At 29.1% G+C, this 21175-nt stretch overlaps 1 protein-coding gene across 1 annotated transcript; it reads left to right on the top strand.

Moving 5' to 3' along the window:
- Positions 1–18366: 18366 nt before the first annotated feature.
- On the top strand, positions 18367–20708 carry LOC111282639 (UDP-glycosyltransferase 74B1-like). Its single transcript, XM_022870812.2, has 2 exons — positions 18367–19446; positions 19608–20708. The coding sequence occupies exons 1-2, from the start codon at positions 18805–18807 to the stop codon at positions 20352–20354; spliced, it is 1389 nt and encodes a 462-aa protein (XP_022726547.2). The 5' UTR covers positions 18367–18804; the 3' UTR covers positions 20355–20708.
- The last annotated feature ends 467 nt before the right edge of the window (positions 20709–21175 follow it).

The raw sequence follows: 21175 nt of genomic DNA, 5'->3' as shown, positions 1-21175 counted from the left end.
CAAAAATCCCAAAAACCCTCAGATGGCCCAAAATCAACCTAACACTTAAACTTAAACCTCTACTTAGAAATTCCTAGATTATCCTAAAAAAACCCTAAATGAATAATCAAATTCCAGAAAAATAGATTCAAAAACAAAAACCTAGAAACCAAATCAATTCCTTAAAAAAATCTAAGTGCAAAGAAACTTTTCCATCATTTTTGTATATTTACCTCTAGAATTTTCGTATGTTTTTCCTTCTATGCTTGAACATGATTTATAGAGTTTTTTAACAGAATTTTTTAGATTTAACGGATTCAATCAATACTTGAATCCTAGGATTTTATTCTTGTTCGATTAAGGTCAATGGTTGTATGATTGATTCTGTTTCTAATTTCATGCAAATGAAATCCCAAAGATCCTCCATTGCTTGATTCCAGCAAACTTTACTTTGATTTGATTTTCTTTCCTTTTTTTTATTCTTTTGACTTTTTTTAACTTTTTCAAATAATTAAAATAAATAAATAAATCAAATTAAAACAAAAAATTTTTCTATTAGACCCAAGGCTTCCTAATCGGGCCCAATTTATAGTTGAAGCTTGTTTTTAGTTCTGAAAAAAATTTCAAACAAAATGGGGTGTCTGCATGGCTTCTTATGTTTCTCTACATATTAATCTACTCAAGTAACATTATATTCTTTGCTATCAGTTTGTAGTATAAAGTAATGGTCTTCTCTTTGAATACTAAATTTATTTTAAAACTTGAACATCATTTTCTTTCTATGTTAAAAAAATAAGTCATATGTGGCTATTTGTATATTGTTATGTTGCAAAGTGATTGGAGAAGTTGAAAACTACAATTTTTACTCAAATAAGTATCCTTGCTATCAAGCATAGAATAATAAACCTCGGCTAAGGATTCCCTAATTTAATGGTCTAAATTTTGTAAAAGAAATAGCAATTCAAGACATTAAAGATTGGAAAAAACAATATGGTCGAGGATATGGAGTTCTAGACTTTAACAATGCCATAGCTGCTCAATTTAAAAAAATATATTGGACTTGTGATTGATCTTGATAAGGAAGTTACAGTTATGTCTGGGTGCACAGAAGCTATTGTTACAACCATGTTAGGCTTAATTAATCTAGGTGATAAGGTGATCCTTTTTGCTTCATTTTATGATTCTTATAAAGCAACACTATCTATGGCTAGTGCCAAGATAAAATGCATCACATTGCAACCTCCTGATTTTACTATTCCCATTAATGAGCTTAAGTCCACTATCTTAAAGAATAGTCATGCAATTCTTATAAACACTTCACATAATCCCACTGAAAATATGTTTACTCATGAGGAACATAATAGCATTGCATCAATATGCATTGGGAAAGATGTATTGGTTTTTACTGATGAAGTTCATGATAAATTGGCTTTTGAAATAGATCACATTTCTATGGCATCCCTTTCGAGAATGTATGAGTTAATAGTAACTATGAATTCCTTGAAGAAGACATTCTCTTTTAATGGGGTGGAAAATTGGGCATGCAATAGCTCCACCATAATCGACTTGGGGAGTGAGGCAAGCGCTCTTATTCCTTACTTTTGCTACTTCCACTATAATGCAGTGCATTGTTACAATGGCTTTGAAAATAGATAATCTATAAAAATTTAAACTTAATGTATTTCTACATGTTTTTTGTTTGTCAAAATATATATAAACAATAATATTAATATATATTATCTCATAATTATTATCTTATAATTATGTTGATTTTTATGTGTTTAATAATAACAGCACCGCATCATAGTGCAAATGTAATCCTAGTATTTATAATAATCATAATTAAAAACCTTGTATTGGAAAAAAAAGTATAAACCTGGAGTTTTTTCCTCAACTAAGGCTCTCATTAACCTTACATACTAAATTAGAGCAATTTTAAGCTTAATTCCTAAAAAGAGGTATCTTGCACATGTGGACTACACATAAAATAAAAAAAATAAAAATATTTAATCAATTATTATTTTATCAACAATTCAATTAGAGATTACTGAAGGCATTTTCAACAAGGAACACCTTTAATAATTTCACCAAAAAATTTCACAGCCTTATTGAAGGCATTTTTGGTAAAAAAATGCCTTCAATAAATATTCTATAAAAAATCTTGAATCATATAGATGTTAATCATAAGGTGATAGGTTCAATCCCTCCTTTTAGCCATTTTTTTTTAGTTTTTGTAGAGATTATTTATAATTGATTATTTTAGGCATTTTCTAGGCAAAAACGCCTTCACCAATTTGTCCAAAAAATTTTGGAGAAATATTGAATGCGTTTTTGGTAGAGAAATGCCCTTAATAATCCATAAGAAAAATATGGAACTGATTCTTAAAGATATTTTTGGCCAAACTCACCTTTAATAATCCAATCAATAAATTTTTAGTATGGATTATTAAAGGCTGTTTTTGTCAAAAACACCTTCAATAATCTATACATAAAAGTTGGAACAGATTCTTGAAGGTATTTTTGGCTCAAAACACCTTTAATATTCCACACTATAAATTTGAATCGTCAGATTATTAAAGGTAGTTTTTTTAAAAAATGCCTTCAATAACATTTTGTTAGGGATTATTCAAGGCATTTTCGACAGAACAACACCCTTAATAATCCATATAAAAAATATGAAATGGATTATTGAACGCATTTTTTGTCAAAAGCACCTTCAATAATCCATTCAATTAATTTTTAGTTGCTATTATTGAAGGTAATTTTTTTAAACGCCTTCAATAATCCATACAAAAAAGTTGAAATGGATTCTTGAAGACGTTTTTTTGCCTAAAATACCTTTAATATCCCACAAAATATTTTTTTAGGTGAGATTATTAAAGGCAGTTTTGATTAAAAATGCCTTCAATAACATTTTATTAGGGATGATTCAAGGCATTTTTTGGCTAAAAATATCTTCATTAATCTCATCAACAAAACATTTTTGATATTATATATATCAAGTCAGTTATAGGTTTATGCCCAGAAAACATTTGTTTTATATATGCGATACTACGATTTATATTTTGGAATTTACATAATGAACATTATTGTATTTATATAAATTGACTACACATTCGAATTTAAAACTGATAACCTTGCCTTATTAATATACTTTTATGAAATAATCGTACTCAATAATATATTAAAGACACAGTGTATTCATATTAAGTATACCAATAATATTAAACTAATACCCCAATCTACAAATTTAAATTTTCCATTCAACATGGCATGTTAAAAACTTACAACAATTTGTTCCTTATATATTTACATTCAACCAACAATGTCTAACATCAAGGTTTATCAACATTGATAAATGATAATACATACTCACACCATTCTTTACAAACTTTATCTAATTCCTCTACTGTGAAGCTTTTTTTACCCTCCCACTAAAAAAAAATCAGAAGTAAATGTTAATAAATGAGAACATAATTTAGGTTACCTTAAAGCTTTCTTTATCCTCTCACTAAAAAAAGTATCAAAAGTAAATGTTAATAAATGAGAACATAATTTAGCTTTTTATTTTTTTAAAGATATAACGAGTTTATAAAATTTATACTAACCTTGAATGGTGTGGTCATAAAATCATATAAAACTATCTCATGCATAAAATGAAAGACATAATATCCATATTCAGTATTACCAGGTTGACGTGGTACCTAAAAATTAAATTGAGTAGGTTTAGGAAACATTTATATACACAAACTCAGCATAAAAGAATAAATTTCACATTTACCGGTAATGACACCTATTTTGGTTTCTTTGTCTTTTTATTGAATGTAGATATTACCCTAAATTGAAAAGAAAAAAATTACTTAATACATAAATAAAATTACTATTTAAAAAATAGAAGATATATAATATAATAAAGTGTAATACCTCTTTACAAAAGTTTGAATATTGGGGTTAGGCATCGTCATTGGATTAACTGAATTAAGTAAGTATGACGTTAAAGATTTAGTGTCAATCACAATAAATGCCCAATGACGACTGCAAAATAATAACAATGATATACTCAGATTACGCATCAGATCAAATTTAGGTAAGGTTAGAATATAACTTATTGTGCATTACACGATAGCAAATAATAATCAGTCGATCTTTTCATGCATTCAATCACATTATTAGCATGATAAGCAACTGTGCCACTCTACTCACTAATGAAGTTGGGGTCAACGAATTTAAATCTATTTGTCAATTATCTCCCTTTGAGCTCTCTATATAGGAAGCTACACGATAATAATTAACAATGCTAGCTAATATTACACTGTAATATAGATTAATACATATTGAATTGCATATTTGTATTTATAAGTTAACTTCATATAAGCAACAATATCAATAGCTAATAATTCATCCAGTTCATAAAATTCTTTAACCTCCTCCACACCAATGAAAGAAAATGATAGTTTACCAAATAACCTTTTCTCAAATTCCATGGTTATGAAGTTTCCTTCGGATAAATGCTCTAACAAATATTTAGATAACTCATCCATGGTAGCTTGAGCAAGGGTCATACTCTGAGTTCCAACATCCTGCTACAATATATAATGAAATATAAGTATTAAAACCAAATCAATAAATATAATAAACAAATTAATATTAAACTTATAAACAAAATCATACTTCATTGGAGGTAGCAGAGGATGGGTTTGTTGCCTGACTTGCAACGAAAGCTTGTCTTACGGGGACAATGCTATCAGACTGGCCTACTTGCAAGCTATGCTGCATTGTTGCCAACATGGCCTCTAAAGCAGTAAGTCTTTGCTATTACTCATTGAGGCATTGCTCCTAGTCATCAATTTGTTACTGTTGTTGCTCAATGATTGCTTTGCATTGTACATTTCTCATTCGCAGGGTTTTGGGTTGATTACTAAAAACTTTTGATGGCAAGACAAACTTACCAACTCCACGAACCCGACCAGGCCTTTCTTTAGTGCCTAATGCTAAAGACAATAGATCTTCGCCATACCGGGTTACCAGTTCACCATATTTGACTTTGGCAACGTAATTATCCTGAAAGACAATAATAAGATAGGCTATAATAATAAATCATACAAGCTAGTCTACAATCATGCATACAACCACAATGTCAATCATACATGATATCAAAAAAGTAGTTATACATACAATTTTTTTTGTCATTTCTTCGGTTGCTTTATCTGCAAAGGATCCATCTTTTCGTAGATGTCTTTATTTTCAGACATCCCATCTAGAAACTTTTGTGCCAAAGTTCGTTAATTCTTATTAAATTATCGTAATATAAAAATAAGAATGTATGAAATAAATGTTCATAAATATTCATTAATGAGTATAAAATAAGTGTGTGAATACATAGAAGCTCATACTTCACATTTGCATATCCTTTTCTCGTTGTCCGATGGTGATATTATTGTTTGGCATGAATGTTCCATTGGTTTTCTTTGATTTTCTATAAAAGAAAAAAATTACGTCAATCACATATGAAGATCAAAAGATATATTGCATAAAGACTTATAAATAATTTTTTTGGTAATGGGTTTGCATACTGATAAATCTTTTGAAAACTAATATCGAACAAAATTTGTCCAATCTTCAACACTTATTACATCTGCATATGACGTAGGTGGAACAATCAATACATCACTTTGATCAGCCAACGATAAAATATATTGGGTTATCAATCTACTTTTAAAGTCTTTAAATGCTTTTCCAATTGATTGCTACACAATCTTTTTGCAATCAATTAGGACGTCGAACCATTCCTAAATAAGTTAACACAATTATTATGAACACATTGAATTTTAATTAAATGATCATTTAACAAATTTTATGAAATAGTTGAATAAACATACTACAACTAATTGTCATATATCATCTTTTAGATCTCAGGAACTCATCGCCAATTAGTGTACGTAATTGAAATCCTACTATGGACGATGGCTCCAATATGAGTAGCCAACTTGGTAGCTCTTTCAAACATAAGTTGCCCACTTTGATTGAAGTCAACGTGAATTTTTGTGTCACTCACTTTAATTTATTTATTTGGGCCCCTTCCTTTTCTTTTTTGGCCTACAGGTATGTCTTGTGTATGTTCATTTGAAGGAGAACAATGTTGTTCGGAGTCCATAACACCTGCGATCTTGATTATAATTATATGAATTACACAAAATGACTGTCTAAATTTAACATTGTACATAATTAAATACAACCAATACCATACTATGTACAAAACCACTATTTAACAAACCAATCAGCAAACTATTCAGAAACACCGTTCAACAAATCATTCAGAAACACCATTCAGCATAACATTCAGCATACGATTCAGTATACCAATATCATACAATATCATTCAGCGAAATGATATCACACAACAAGGTTTAGCAAACCACAATATTTAAAGAAAACTACACAGAAATAGCATACATGTAATGAAAGGTGCTTGGATGACTATGCTTATGGTAAAATTAATAAAAAGATATAAACGCATATGTAAATAGTAAGGAACTAAAAAAAATAATTCTATCGAATAATATAAATAATACAATAAATAAAAAAATAAAGATATATTGGTAAATAGAGAGGTGCACATCGTTGATTTGTTGAAGGTCGGTGGTGATGGTAAAGATAAATAAACCAAAAGTCTGATAAAAATGTGTTTATGGGTTTAGTTTGGTTGATTAATGCAGCTTTTAATCATTCTCTGTACTAATGGTTTGTGATTTTGATATTCAAGACAAGAGAATGAATATATAAATTATTGTTAAAGGCATTTTTCTAGAAAAAATACCTTTAATAATCCCCTTAAAATTTTACGTAGAGATTATTGAAGGTGTTTTTTACTAAAAGAAGCCTTTAGTAATCCAAAAAATAATTTTCAAAAGAAATTATTAAAGGCATTTTTCCTTAAAAAAATACCTTTGATAATTTTTAAAAAAATATTGAAGGCATTTTGAGTAGAAAATCGCCTTCACTGATATTCTCGTGACAAGAATTGAGGGAATTATTGTAGGCGTATTATGCAAAAAATACCTTTAATAAATTCTTTCAAAAAATTATAACAAATTACTGAAGGTATTTTTTTGAAAAAATGCCTTCAAAAATCCTCTTAACATTATTGAAGGCATTTTATATTAAAAAATGCCTTTAATAATACTAAAAATTTTTTAAAAGGAAATTATTGAAGGCGTTTGTTCTAAAAAATTACCTTCAATAATTATGTAAAAAAATTAAAATGAATTAGTGAAGGCATTTTCCTAGAATAAACGCCTTCACTAACTATCTTAAAATTTGAGCACTAGTATATCAAAAGCATTTTTCAGTAGAAGATGCTTTTAATAATCCTAAAAATTTTTTAAAAAAAATTATTGAAGGCGTTTGTTATCAAAAAACACCTTTAATAATTATGTACAACATTTAAAAGAAATTATTAAAGGTATTTTTCTGGATTAAATGCCTTTATTAACTTTTATAAAATTTGAGTATCGGTATATTCAAGGCATTTTTCAATAGAAGACGCCTTTAATAATCTCAAAAATTTTTAGGAGAAAATTATTAAAGGCATTTGTTATAAAAAAATACCTTCAATAATCCATTCCAACTTTTAAAAGAAATTATTAAAGGCATTTTTTAGTAGAATACGCCTTTAATAAACTCAAAAAATTTTAAAGAAAAATTATTGAAGGCATTTGTTATCAAAAAATGCCTTCCATAATTATGTACAAAATTTAAAAGGAATTATTAAAGGTATTTTTTTAGAATAAGCGCCTTCACTAACTATCTTCAAATTTAAGTACTGGTATATTGAAGGCATTTTTCACTAGAAGACACCTTTAATAATCCTAAAAATTTTTAAAATGAAATTATTGAAGGCATTTGTTCTTAAAAAATACCTTCAATAATTATGTACATAAATTAAATGGAATCAGTGAAGGCGATTTTCTAGAAAATGGCTTCACTAACCGTAAAAAAAATTTGAGTTGTGAAATATTGAAGGCATTTTTCACTAGAAGACGCCTTTAATAATATCAAAAATTGTATTAAAAAATTATTGAATGCGTTTGTTCTCAAAAAATACCTACAATAATTATGTACATAAATTAAAAGAAATTAGTGAAGGTATTTTTCTACAATAAACGCCTTCACTAATCGTCTTAAAATTTGAGTAGTAAAATATTGAAGACATTTTGCACTAGAAGGCACCGTCAATAAATTTTTTTAAAAAATAAAACAAATTAGTCAAGGTGTTGTTTTGGAATAAACGCCTTCAATAACCCTTTAAAATTTTAGTAGTGTAATATTAAAGGCGTTTTCTACAGAAGATGCCTTTAATAATCTCAAACAATTTTTTAAAAAAAAAAAATTATTGAAGGTGTTTTTAGTACAAAACCATCTTTACTGATATTCATAGATAAAAATGAAGGAATTATTGAAGGCGTATTATGCAAAAAAACACCTTCAATAAATACACCATAAAAATTAGATGAAATTAGTGAAGGCATTTTTGTGGTGTAAATGCCTTTAATAATTCCAAATAATTCTACTACGACTCTGTTGAAGGTGCCTATAATATATTCAAAAAATATTTAGGAGGAAATTATTAAAGGTATTTTTCTTAGTAAACACTTTTCATAATCCAATCCAATAAAATTTTTCCTAAACTTAGTGCATCCAATCATCAACTTCAAGCTTCATCTTCATTATTTTACTATTTCTCTTTCCAGACCAAGTATAATTTACTTTCCCTTTCCTTCAGCTTTTAGTATTCGAGCATTGTCTTTTAGAAACCTATTTCGATTATTCATTACTTATTTACTTTAGCTTTTACTTCATTTGACTATTCCTTCAGCTTCTACAATTCGTGATTTTCTTTTTGGTTTAAACAATTTTCTCCTAAACCAACTTTATTTCACTTAATTTCAACCCCAACTACAAATACTCTTGGGTATTGTCTATGTTAACAATAGAGTTTTAACATTCATAATATAAGGTAGCTAATAAAATACTTTATAATAAGGAGTTCTCATTTTCTGTAAGTACTGGTCTTGTTGTTATCTTTTATTTAAAACATAGTAAATTAAGTATTGTACATGTTCGTTTCATATAAATTATTTATATACATTTGGTCTGATAATGTAGCAAGTACTAAATGGATAAAAGTTGGATGTAAAAGTCAAGATTAAGTTAAGAGTACAGAGATAGAGTAGAAAATTTTCTTAATTTTACATTTGAGAATACAAGTGAAGATAATATGATATTATGCCCATGCGTGAAGTGTGCTAATATCGAGTGGCAAATGCATCAAGTTATTTTTGAACATTTAATTTGTATTGGACTTCTCTCGAGATATGTTAATTGGTATTTTCATGGAGAGTCTATACCGTTAAGGTCTTCCACTAGAGTTCCTTCAACTTCAAGGGCTCTCGAACTCCAACATGATCATTTTATAGTAGATGACATTAAAGGCATGTTGTGAGATGCTTTTAATATTCATAACTAATATTTTCGTAATTTTTTCCCCAAAATGAAGGATTTAATCAGTCCAATATTGAAATGAATGAATTTGGTTAACTTGGGATTAGTGTACGTGACCAATAACCTAGAGGAGAAACATCAAAGTTTTATAGGTTGCTTGAGGATATGAATGAAGAACTTTATGAGAGATCGAAGCATTCAAGGTTATCTTTCTATGTTCATCTTTTTCACTTGAAATGCTTATGTGGATGGACGAGAAACTCTCTGACTTTATTATTAGAGTTTACAAAAAAAATGTTTTCTTTTGTAAAAATCCTTAAATCTTGTAAGGAATAAAAAAAAATGATCAAGGATTTAGGTATCGGATATGAGAAAATTCATAGTTGTTCCAATGATTGCATGTTGTATTAGGGTGATAGAAAAAATCAAGAATCTTGTCATTTTTGTGGTATTTCTCGTTGGGTGGACAAAAACCCTGATGAAAGGTTGAATGAAGATGGTGATAAGGTCTATGTCAAAAAGAAGCCTATTAAGGTTTTATGCTATTCTCCATTAATACCAAGACTTTAACGACTCTTCATGTCTTCCAAAACTGTAGATTCAATGAGGTGGCATTATGAAAAATAAATGGATAATAGATCATTGAGGCATCTTGCAAATTTTTTGGCATGAAAATCATTTTATTATAGGTTTTTAGACTTTGCATCTGATCCTCAAAATGTTATGCTTGGACTAGCATCTGATGGATTCAACCCATTCAAAATTATGAGTACTTCTTATAGTACTTGACCAATTGTATTAATTCCTTACAATTTACCACCATGGGTTGCTATGACGTAATAGTCATTTATATTGTCTATGATAATTCATGGAAAAAAAGGTTCAGGTAATGATATAGACATCTACTTACAACCTCTTATTAAAGAGTTAAAGCAATTATGAAAAGGAGTTGATACCTATGACGCATAAAAAAAAAGAACTTCAATATACGTGCTGCTTTATTATGGACTATCAATGATTTTTCTACTTATGCAAATTTATCTGGTTGGAGTCTAAAAGGTTATTATGCTTGTCCATGTTATGCTGTACAAATATGTTTGAAGTGGTTACCTAATGGTAGAAAGTTCTGTTATATAGGACATCATCGATGGTTAGATGATAATCATCGATTTAGATTTCAAAAACATCTTTTTGATAGAACTGAAAAGTTGAGGGGATTGCGTTTACCCATTAGTAAGTCTAATATCTTGTCAAGGTTAAAAAGATATCAATTTCACTTATGAAAAAATGACTCCATCAAGAAAAAGAGTGATGGACATCTTTGAAGGTGTGTAGCCTCATATTTACCAAGTTGGTGATACTGATACTGAAGTTGATGATCTTGATGTTCAAAGTGATGAAAAGAATGATGAAAAAGATGACCCTAATGAATCTGAGTTATGAAAAAAAAAGAAGTATCTTTTATGAGTTACCTTATTGAGAATATAATTTATTACACCATAACCTTGATTTGATGCACATAGAGAAGAATATTTGCAAAAATTTTATCAAGACAATTTTCAATGTGAATAGAAGATCAAAGAATGACTTAAAGAGTCGGTTGACCTAGTTGATAGGAGGATTCGCCCTAACCTTTATCTGAAGTTGCTTCCTAATGGTAAATATCGATTGCTTACTGCTTGTTTTGAGATTTCTAAAGCTGAAAAAAATATGTTTTGCAAGGTTTTGAAAAATGTCAAAGTTCCAAATGGCTATGCATAAAATATATCGAGATGTGTAAATCTGAAAGAGCAAAACTTTCTTCATTAAAGTCACATGATTATCACATTTTGATGTAAGACTTACTTCTAATTGCTTTATATTCATCAATGTCAAAGCAAGTCACTTCTATGGTAACTAAATTGAGTAACATATTTAAATCTTTATGTGAGAAATTTATGAATATGGAAGAGCTTGACAAACATCAAGATCAAGCCACAATTATTTTATGCCATTTAGAGAAGATTTTCCCTTCAAACTTCTTCACTATTATGATGCATTTGGTTATCCACTTTCCATATAAAGCAAAAGCCAATGGGTCAATTTATTATCGATGGATGTATCCTATCGAAAGGTATTATTTGTTAATAGATTGATTACATTTTTATTGATGATCATGCTTTACTTAAAAAGATATATGGCTAATGTTTTATGCTATAGGTTTTTAGAGAGGTTAAAGTCTTATTGTCGCAACAAATGCTATCCAAAAAGTTCTATTGCTGAAGGATATTTAGCAGAAGAGTGTATGACATTTTAGTCTTGTTATTTGGAAGATGTTGAAATGAGATTTAATAAACCATCAAAAAATGTTAGTCTACAGCATACTGACTCTACCTACAGTTATCTTTTTCAAAGTTTTGAATAACCAATAGGCAAAGCTGAAATGATAGAGTTAGATGATAAATCTTAGGCACATGCACATCAATATGTTCTTTTTTATCATGACTCAATTAAATCGTTTCGCACGTAAATTTTTTAGCAAAGAAATTATTAATTACATTAAGAATAATTTATTGTCTTTTTTTATTGTTAATACTATATCATGATGCTTTGTAGTGAGTATAGAAATAATTTAAGAGCTCCTACACATTATTGATGATCAAACCCTCGAAAGCTTGATCAGTTGTTTGTCGAAAACTTTCATGAATGGTTAGGAGCAACTATAAGTAATGCCATACTTCCCATTATGAGAAATCTACATAGAATGCTTATGGTATAACTAACATTAATAACATATATATATTTATTTCACTTTTATAGGTTTGGAGTAAAAGGCTTATTAGTGAAAAGGTGAAATGTCTTTCATAAAGTTCGAACAGGATTGTGAAACGATACAAATATTTCATCATCAATGGATTTAGATTTCACACTAAATCCCGTGAGAGATTTAGAAGTACACAAAGTTCAAGAATTATTGTGATTTTATCAAATACTAGCTATGCTAATGCTAGGAACACAAATCTTTTAAAGGAAATTGTTGACTATTATGGCATGATTAATGACATTATTAAGTTGGATTATTATGGCAAGTGAAAAGTTATCTTATTTCGCTATGATTGGGCTAATGCAAATAGTGCAAAAGGTATTACGAGAGATCAATATGAATTTACACTTGTGAATTTTTCTCGATTAATTCACACTGGACAGTAACTCATTGATGAATCTTATGTTTTTTCATCTCAAGTCAAATAAGCTTTTTACTTTGAAGATCCCAAAGAATTTGGTTGGTTTGTTGTTCTTCGAAATACACCTAGAAACTTATTTGATATAAGATTAGATACCAAAGATGATGTTGAACATAGAACTGAATGTTATCCTTTTGCTGAACAAAACTTGGATGAAAATATCTCCAGTACCTACGGTTAGTAGATCAACGAAGATGTTACTGATGACATTTATGAACCATGAAATGATGCATCTATATTTTGTAATTCAAGTGTTTAAGACATAATGTAGTAAATGATTGTATGTAATTAATGTCGCATTTGCTATTGTATATTTGTTGTCTTCTAAATCATACATTATCTTTTGATTGAATTAAATCAATATGTTCTTTATATATTGTAGGTTTTGATTTCTTAACTTCTCAATGTCTTTATATATGTTCTAAACTAATATATTTTCTATATTCATTTTTATGATTAGGTAAGCTATAATGCGAAAGAGTAGATTGAAAGGAATACATATTAGAGATATTAGTTCAAAACTGTCTGCGGCACCTATTGATATTAGCTATGGACTAAATCCTTTTGAGGAGAATGAACGTACTGTCGAATCTAACTTAATCACTTTTAACCCTTCAACTAATATTAGATATGGCAATACGGGATGTTCAGGTTTAAATAGTATCATGTCAATTGATTATGCTTTTAAATTTGAATGCAGGTATCATATACCCTATATTTAGAATTTGAGTATAATGATAAAAGTATTGCCATTTTACAAATTTATTTTTTATTTATTGTAGTTGATAACAATGGTCGACGGAGGACTGGAGACTTGACAACTTTGAAAGAATTATTTGTACTACCTCTAAATGAGCATATTATAGTGTCTGCAAACTCTGATAGGCAACCAATTGATGAAGAAGCTCAACTATTGGCTGGATTTCTAGGCATGCTTGCCCGTAATGGAATGAAATTGCCTATTCATTATGAAACATGGCATAAAGTTCCAGAATAAGTTAAAGTCGATGCTTTAAACTTTATTGAGGTATTAGTATAATTAGTTACATATAAAAATATAATTATTTTACATTTTGTTTACTTATTCAAACTTTTCTAATTGTATTATTGCAGTCAAGATTTATATTTGAAATACTAACTTCATTTGTGCTTAAGTCATTGGAAAAGAAATGGAAAGATTATAAGCAAAATTTGAAAAATAAGTATTTGGATCAAAATAATACTGTATAGGCGATGATGAAAAATCTACCCTATAATGTGATTAGGTGGCAATATGAACAATTAGTTAGATTTTGGTTCTTAAAAAAGAAGATGTACTAATTTATAACTTTGTATAGTAGAATGAAATGATGAAAATATTTTATGCTTTAAGTTGGTAATATTTGTATTTCTATCATATACGTAATTATTTTTTATGACAGAAAAGAGAATAGATTGGGATTGGTAGCAGAAAGCAACAAAAATATAGCCACACAAGTGGATCAAAAAGTTTTGCAAAAAAGCAAAAAGAAATAATAAGTTTATGATTTTAAACTTATTCTAATGAATGAACTTTTTGTGTTATTAAAAGATAAATATGCAAATTAATAATTATTGTTCTATTTTAATAGTTTTGATAGTTTCAATACATGATATCAAACTTATCGAAAGTTTAAAACTTAGTTGACACGAATGATATGTATGAAAAAGTTATTGTTTACGTATATTTAGGTAAAAATACAAATTTGTTGTTATTATTGTATTTTAACAGTTTGGATAGCTTTAATGCTTGATATTAAACTTGTCTGATTGATTAAACTTGGTTTCTACGGTTGATATGGGAGAAAAAGTTATCATTTATGTCTATTTGGGACAATTTTTTGCATATAAAAGGCAAATATACAAATTAAACTTTTGGATGGCTTTCAATAGATTGAATAGCTTCAATCTATGATATTAAACTTGTTCAAATAATTGAATTTGGTTTTTATGATCGATATGTATAAAAGCCCAAAATGCTTTTATTGTTTGCGTTTGTTTAAGGCTATTGCGTTGTTAAGGGGCTAAAATATAAATACATGATATTATTCGAAATTTTAATACTTGATTGACAGACTGATATGCATCAATAAGTTACGGTTGATATGTATCCTATCAAATAACATATGTTTTTGTATAGGAGAATGAGATGGGCGGTAAAATTGGACATGTGAAACTTTTTCACTTAACATACACAAAAAAATGGATCTTACATAAATGTCAAAACATAAGAAATTATGGTAATTTGTAACATCTCTTTTAACAGAAAGTAAATATTTACTCTTTTTAACACATTATCAATTAATCATTAAACTTGATACTTGTATATGACAAATTTATAGGAGAAAGCAAAAGAAAAAATGACTGCTGAGATTAAAGTAGCATCTGATGGTTTTCTCAACATGTAAGAATTGAAAAAACGGATATTCATAGAAGTTACTGGAAAAGAAAGGCATGGACAGGTCCGAGGCCTTGGATTGGGTCCAACATCATTTACCTATTATGGACATAGCTTTCAGCAATTTACATTCTCAGTAAGTCAGTCTTTGCGAGATATTTCAATATTGAGAGAGGAGTTACAAACTATGCAACAACATTTTCAGCAAATGAAAGTAGAAAGAGAACATGAGTGTGCCAAAATTTAAGAAGAACATGCTAGAATGGAGTAACAGCATACAAAATTTCAGTAGTTGCATGATCAATTCAATCATCTTATGAATTTTATGCAACAATAATTTTCAAGAACTGATCTTGGTAGTCCACCAACTTAGGTATTATATTTAGTAAATATTTATATTTTTTAATATAAAAAAGCTTACAATGAAATGTTAAAAATTGTATGATATTATTCAGTAGGTTCTTGAGCACACTAGTGACCAAGGTAGAAAAATTTCTTCATCAATTAACAACCTTCAAAATCTATGCAGTCATCAATTTCATACATTTTAATTTTTATTTTGTTAATGTATTAAAAATATTTGAATGTTATTATACTAATTATTAAACTGTGTTAATTAGATACATATTTAAACGTGAATTAAGTTTATATTAATTTTAGTTTCTGAATTTAAGCTCGTTTATAAAAATAATAAATATTAACAGAAATTTTTTATTTAAAAAAAATACATTTCTTAATTTCACGGTGTTTGCATTCAAAAATATTGTTAAATGAATAATTTAGTGACGTTTGTATCATAAAATGTCACTAAAAGTAATGGTGCTCTTACTAGAAAACACCGCTAAAATAGCGATTTTTTTTATACAAACGCCACCAAAGCAACGGTGTTTTTCTTATAAAAACATTACTAAATTAGTGACGTCTCAAAGATACAAACATCATTAATATAAAGGCGTTTTCATATACAAACACCACCAAAGCAACGGTATTTTTCTCATAAAAACATCACTACATTAGCGACATCTCATAAACGTCGCTAATATAGCAGTATTTCAGATACAAATGCCACTAATATTGTGACATTTTTACAAAAATGCCGTTATTTTTTGTGACATGTGTATAGCCGACAGTTTGACTGGCGTTTTTGGCAAACGTCATAAATCTTTTAGTGGCATTTATAAATGTCGCTAAACATTAAAAAAAAAAAGGCACTAAAAACCTAAAACCCTGTAGTGGTTAATGGTTCAAAGTTTTTCCATTTATGATGTGACATTTTGACTTTTTATGTGGCATTTTTGCTTACATGGTCGTTGAATTTATTGACATGTAAAGTCCACATGATCAAAAATGATGATATGGTAAAATTTTTTGAAATGTCATCATTTTTTCACATAAACTTTTCTCAAATTGTATGGCTCATCCTTGTATTTTTGTTAAATGATTGAATTAGTCCTTTATCTTAATGTATGTTTAAATTTAATCCTTATAGACCAATTAATTATCAAATTTAAGATTTAACTTAAGATAACATATAAAAACATAAATTATTAATTCGACCATGATACTTTTTTTTTCATATTTAGATAAATTTTTTGGATATTTGAATTATTAATTGGACTTAATTGACAAATTAAGTTAATTTCAAATTAGATTATAACCATAACATAAACTGAATTATATCTTTTTTTATCTTTCTTTTATTTATTTATTTTGATTTTGATTCTTTATTTTTTATTAATATCTATTTTCAATAATTTTGAAATATAAAAAATTAAAAATAGATAAAAAATTAAAAACTTTAAAAATGATAGAAATATAAAAATTAGATTAAGAAACCCATAGTCTACAAACCCAACAAACTCATATACACAATAACAATAAAACAACTGTAGACATTTTATTTTGTCTAAAAATTTTTTAGATATAAAATGGACTTTGAATTTCATCTTGACATTAGGTTCCAAAATCATTTTTTGATCAATTAGGTTTTAATTGTGAAATTGGATTTTACACCCAAATTTAAAAGCCCAAAAGTATTTTATTTATTATTTATTATTTTCTTTTTTATTTTATTGTTTAGTTGGTAAAAGTCAAAAAGTGAAAGTCAAAAAAATTGAAAAATGAAAAATAAGGAAAATATAAAAAAAAAATTTGGAAAGATTGATCTAAAAAACTTTTAACAATTCAACAACAATCGACAAGATAACACAACAAAAATAAAGACAACCAACAAAAACAATTAGAAATAATTTTTTGTTGAGAAATTATTTTAAAGGTTTTAGCTTTAGAATTTTTTTGGCATTATGCTCGATTTTATTTCGGACGATGATACAAAATGGTGGTGTCGATGATCGATTTCTGAGTATTGACGGATTTTGGAATAAATATTATCTACAATTATTGAATTTTTTAATCACTAGTTTCTAAAAATCTCATTAAAATATAAATTCATTAAATGATACTCGTGGAGAGAAGTAAAAGGAAAATTGAGGATGAGAGAAAAGAGAAAAGAGGAAAATTAATTAAAATAATTTTTTGTTTTTATAACATATATGACATCATTTTAGAAAACAACCCATGTGTTGACCAATGTAATAACTTTGTTATAATTCGACTTATTTGCATTAAAAAACTTTTTGTGTTTTATTTTAGTTTTATTTTACTTATTTTAGATTAAATCTTAAATTCGATAATTAGTTGATGTATAAGAATTAAATTTGAAAAAATATTAAGGTAAAAGGATTAATTCCTCCATTTAATCAAAATATATGAACAAGGCATACAATTTGAGAAAAATTGATGTAGAAAGTGATGACATGGTAAAAAATTTTTTGTCATGTCATCATTTTATCATTTAGATTTGATATGTCCATAAAGTTAATGATCACGTAAGAAAAATATCATATTAAAAAAATTAAAATGTTATGTCATCAATTTTTTTAACAAAAAAAGTTTAAATTATTAATAATTTGACTAAATTTGATAATTTATTGAAATATACGGATTTAATTTACACACATTAAGATAGATGGATTAATTTCCCCATTTGACTAAATTATAAAAATTTATTGTATAATTTAACCTTTCTATTAAATGATTTTGAGATCTGTTATACCATAAAAGATCTACAAATTGAACAGACATGAATTTCTGAGTTGAGACACGCACTTTTTTTTTATCACTTTACTTTCTCAATATTTTGTTTATGGAAACTACTAACTTATTCCTAACCAATTTCATTTTTGTTGGGGAAATGGAAAAGATATGAGGACGGTCACAGATTGGACTTCCATAGAGATAGAGAAGGAGAAGATTGGAGGAAGAAAAGTGACGTGGAATTTTTTGCTCACGTGGAATTTAGTTGTATAACACTATAGGCCCCATTTAAGAAATTAAGATTACATAATACCTTTGTTTGTCAAAAACAACTCAAAACCTTGAAGATAATTATTTAAAAACCTTAAAAAGACATTAATTTTACACAAAAATCAATGTCGGAAGTCGGAAGGCTTTTGCTTTATTTTTTCTCTTCGCTGCTGTCAGCAGAATTATGACCCACTGGGCATGTCAGTTGCCTCCTTAACCAATTTAGATTTTATTTTACGATCTGGTCTATAAAAGGACACCCTTGCTAGGAAGCAGCCTTCAATACATCAAAGAGAACCATTAACAAAAGATAAAAAGATGGAAGAGAAACAGTTTAAAGGGCACGTAGTAGTACTGCCGTACCCAAGCCAAGGCCACATAAACCCTCTTCTCCAATTCGCTGAATGTCTAGCCTCTAAAGGGGTCAAGGCAACTCTAGCCACAACCCACTACACTGTCCAGTCCATATCTGTAGCTCGCATGGGGATCGAGCCTATCTCTGATGGGTTCGATGAAAGTGGCTTTTCTCAAGCAGCAAATGTAGACTTTTACCTTAAGTCGTTCAGGGACAATGGCTCCAGGACTCTGTCTCAACTCATCCAAAAGTTCAAAGGCTCTAGCACCCCTTTTAATTGTGTTGTGTATGACTCGTTCCTGCCGTGGGCTCTTGATGTGGCAAAGCAGCATGGGATTTATGGAGCTGCATTCTTTACCAACTCTGCCAGTGTGTGTAGCATCTTTTCTCATCTTCGTCGAGGCCTGCTCGCTCTGCCACTGACCCCTGAAAGAACACCCTTAAGATTACCAGGACTTCCTCCATTGAACTTCCGAGACTTGCCCACTTTTCTCAGGTTCCCTGAGAGTTATCCTGCGTACTTGGCCATGAAATTGAGTCAATACTCGAATTTGAATGAAGCCGATTGGATTTTTTGTAACACCTTTGAAGACTTGGAAGGAAAGGTATGTTTAGATCATTTCAAACTACGTAAAAGCATCATCATCATCCTGATCGTACAACAAACATATTAACGTTGGGCGTAGTTAAATTGGTTTCATTTTCATTTGGCTCATTCGAATTTCGTTAATTTTGTGCTGATATTTTTAGTTACATGTTCTTATAGGAAGCAAGAGGCGTATCAGAGTCCTGGCCAGCGAAGTTGATTGGCCCTATGATACCACCTGCTTACTTGGATGAAAGGATCAAGGGTAACCGAGGTTATGGCTCAAATTTATGGAAGCCACTCAGCGAAGAGTGCATGGAATGGCTAGCAACAAAGACATCTCAATCTGTGGTTTATATTTCTTTTGGAAGCATGGTTTCATTAACAGAGGAACAAGTGGAAGAGATTGCCTGGGGCTTAATGGAAAGCAATTTGCATTTCCTGTGGGTTGTGAGAGAGTCAGAACGGAAAAAATTGCCGAAATTGTTCCTAGACTCAACAAAAGAAAAGGGCATGGCCGTAACATGGTGTAACCAACTAGAAATGTTGGCACATCCAGCCGTAGGTTGCTTTGTGACACACTGTGGGTGGAACTCAACCCTGGAAGGGCTAAGCCTTGGCGTGCCAATGATCTGTATGCCCCAATGGACCGATCAATTTACCGATGCAAAGTTTGTGGAAGAGATATGGGAGGTAGGAGTTAGGGCCAAAGAGGATGAGAATGGAGTTGTGAGGAAAGAAGAACTGATGAAGTGTCTCAAGGAAGTAATGGAAGGGGAGAAAAGCAAAAAGATTAAGAAAAACGCTAACAAATGGAGGGAATCATGTAAGAAAGCAATCAGTGAAGGAGGGAGCTCATATGAGTATATTAAAGAGTTTGTGGAACATTTGATGGTTTCTTATAAGAGCTTGAATGGCGATTGTTAAACAAAATAATCAATATTGTGCAAGTTGATTTCCCTGGGGTTGAAGATCAGTTATTGACTTTGATATTTGAGAGTGCATGGATTATATGTACCTTGGGATCCTCTAATTTGCTTTTTGTTTGTCCGTTATTATATATATGAAAGAAAAAAAAAATCAGATTGTTAATACAATCATTTTTTTATACAATTGTGTTAGCTTTCTTAGTTTCTACATTATTCTGGTGGGAAAAGTACTGTGATGTTGATTTTTTAGTTTCGGGAAGCGTTTTGAAATTTATCTTTTTCAAATGATAAAAAAAAAATGTATTTTTTATTTCTTATATTCAAAAAATATAATTTTTTATAAATTCATTAAATTTAACATAAATAAACTTGTTTTTATCAATATATATATATATAGTGAACAAAATTCAAAAACTCCTTAAAAAATTATTTTCATTTGTTTCTTTCATTGATTTGTTAAACAAATGCCTTTGATCGTCATTTATTAGTCTCAGGCTAAGCTATCTAAAAAGGGCAGGCTACAACCAAAGCTCCAACGACAGCCTAGCCTGGACTGGACAAAAGCCAGATTAATTCCCAGGAAATGCTTTTGTTCCGATTTATGTCTTTCTTAGCCAGCCAATGTTTTTTTTTTTTTTTAGTGAATTATTATGTTTGTCAGCTGCACCTCCAACTACTTGAAGGATCGCAGCTATTCCTCTGCTAGTGGACATGTCAAACGAAGCTTTTCTGACGTAAGTAGGGTCATTCTAGATAGAGAAAAGAAGAAAGCTCATCCAAACTCCAATGGCTACTCTACCGTCTTTTCCCCCCAATGAA

Source organism: Durio zibethinus, chromosome 5 (assembly GCF_047325235.1).
Source record: "Durio zibethinus cultivar Kanyao isolate XHJ-2024 chromosome 5, ASM4732523v1, whole genome shotgun sequence".
NCBI lineage: Eukaryota > Viridiplantae > Streptophyta > Magnoliopsida > Malvales > Malvaceae > Durio > Durio zibethinus.
The sequence above is the reverse complement of the archived record's forward strand: the minus strand, read 5'-3'. Positions and strand labels throughout refer to the sequence as shown.

What these genes read in the sequence shown, in the direction of transcription:
- LOC111282639 (XM_022870812.2), top strand. Translation starts at nt 18,805, where the DNA reads ATGGAAGAGAAACAGTTTAAAGGGCACGTAGTAGTACTGCCGTACCCA. An exon ending in TTGAAGACTTGGAAGGAAAG is followed by an intron (nt 19,447 to 19,607) that starts GTATGTTTAGAT and finishes ATGTTCTTATAG; the next exon opens with GAAGCAAGAGGCGTATCAGA.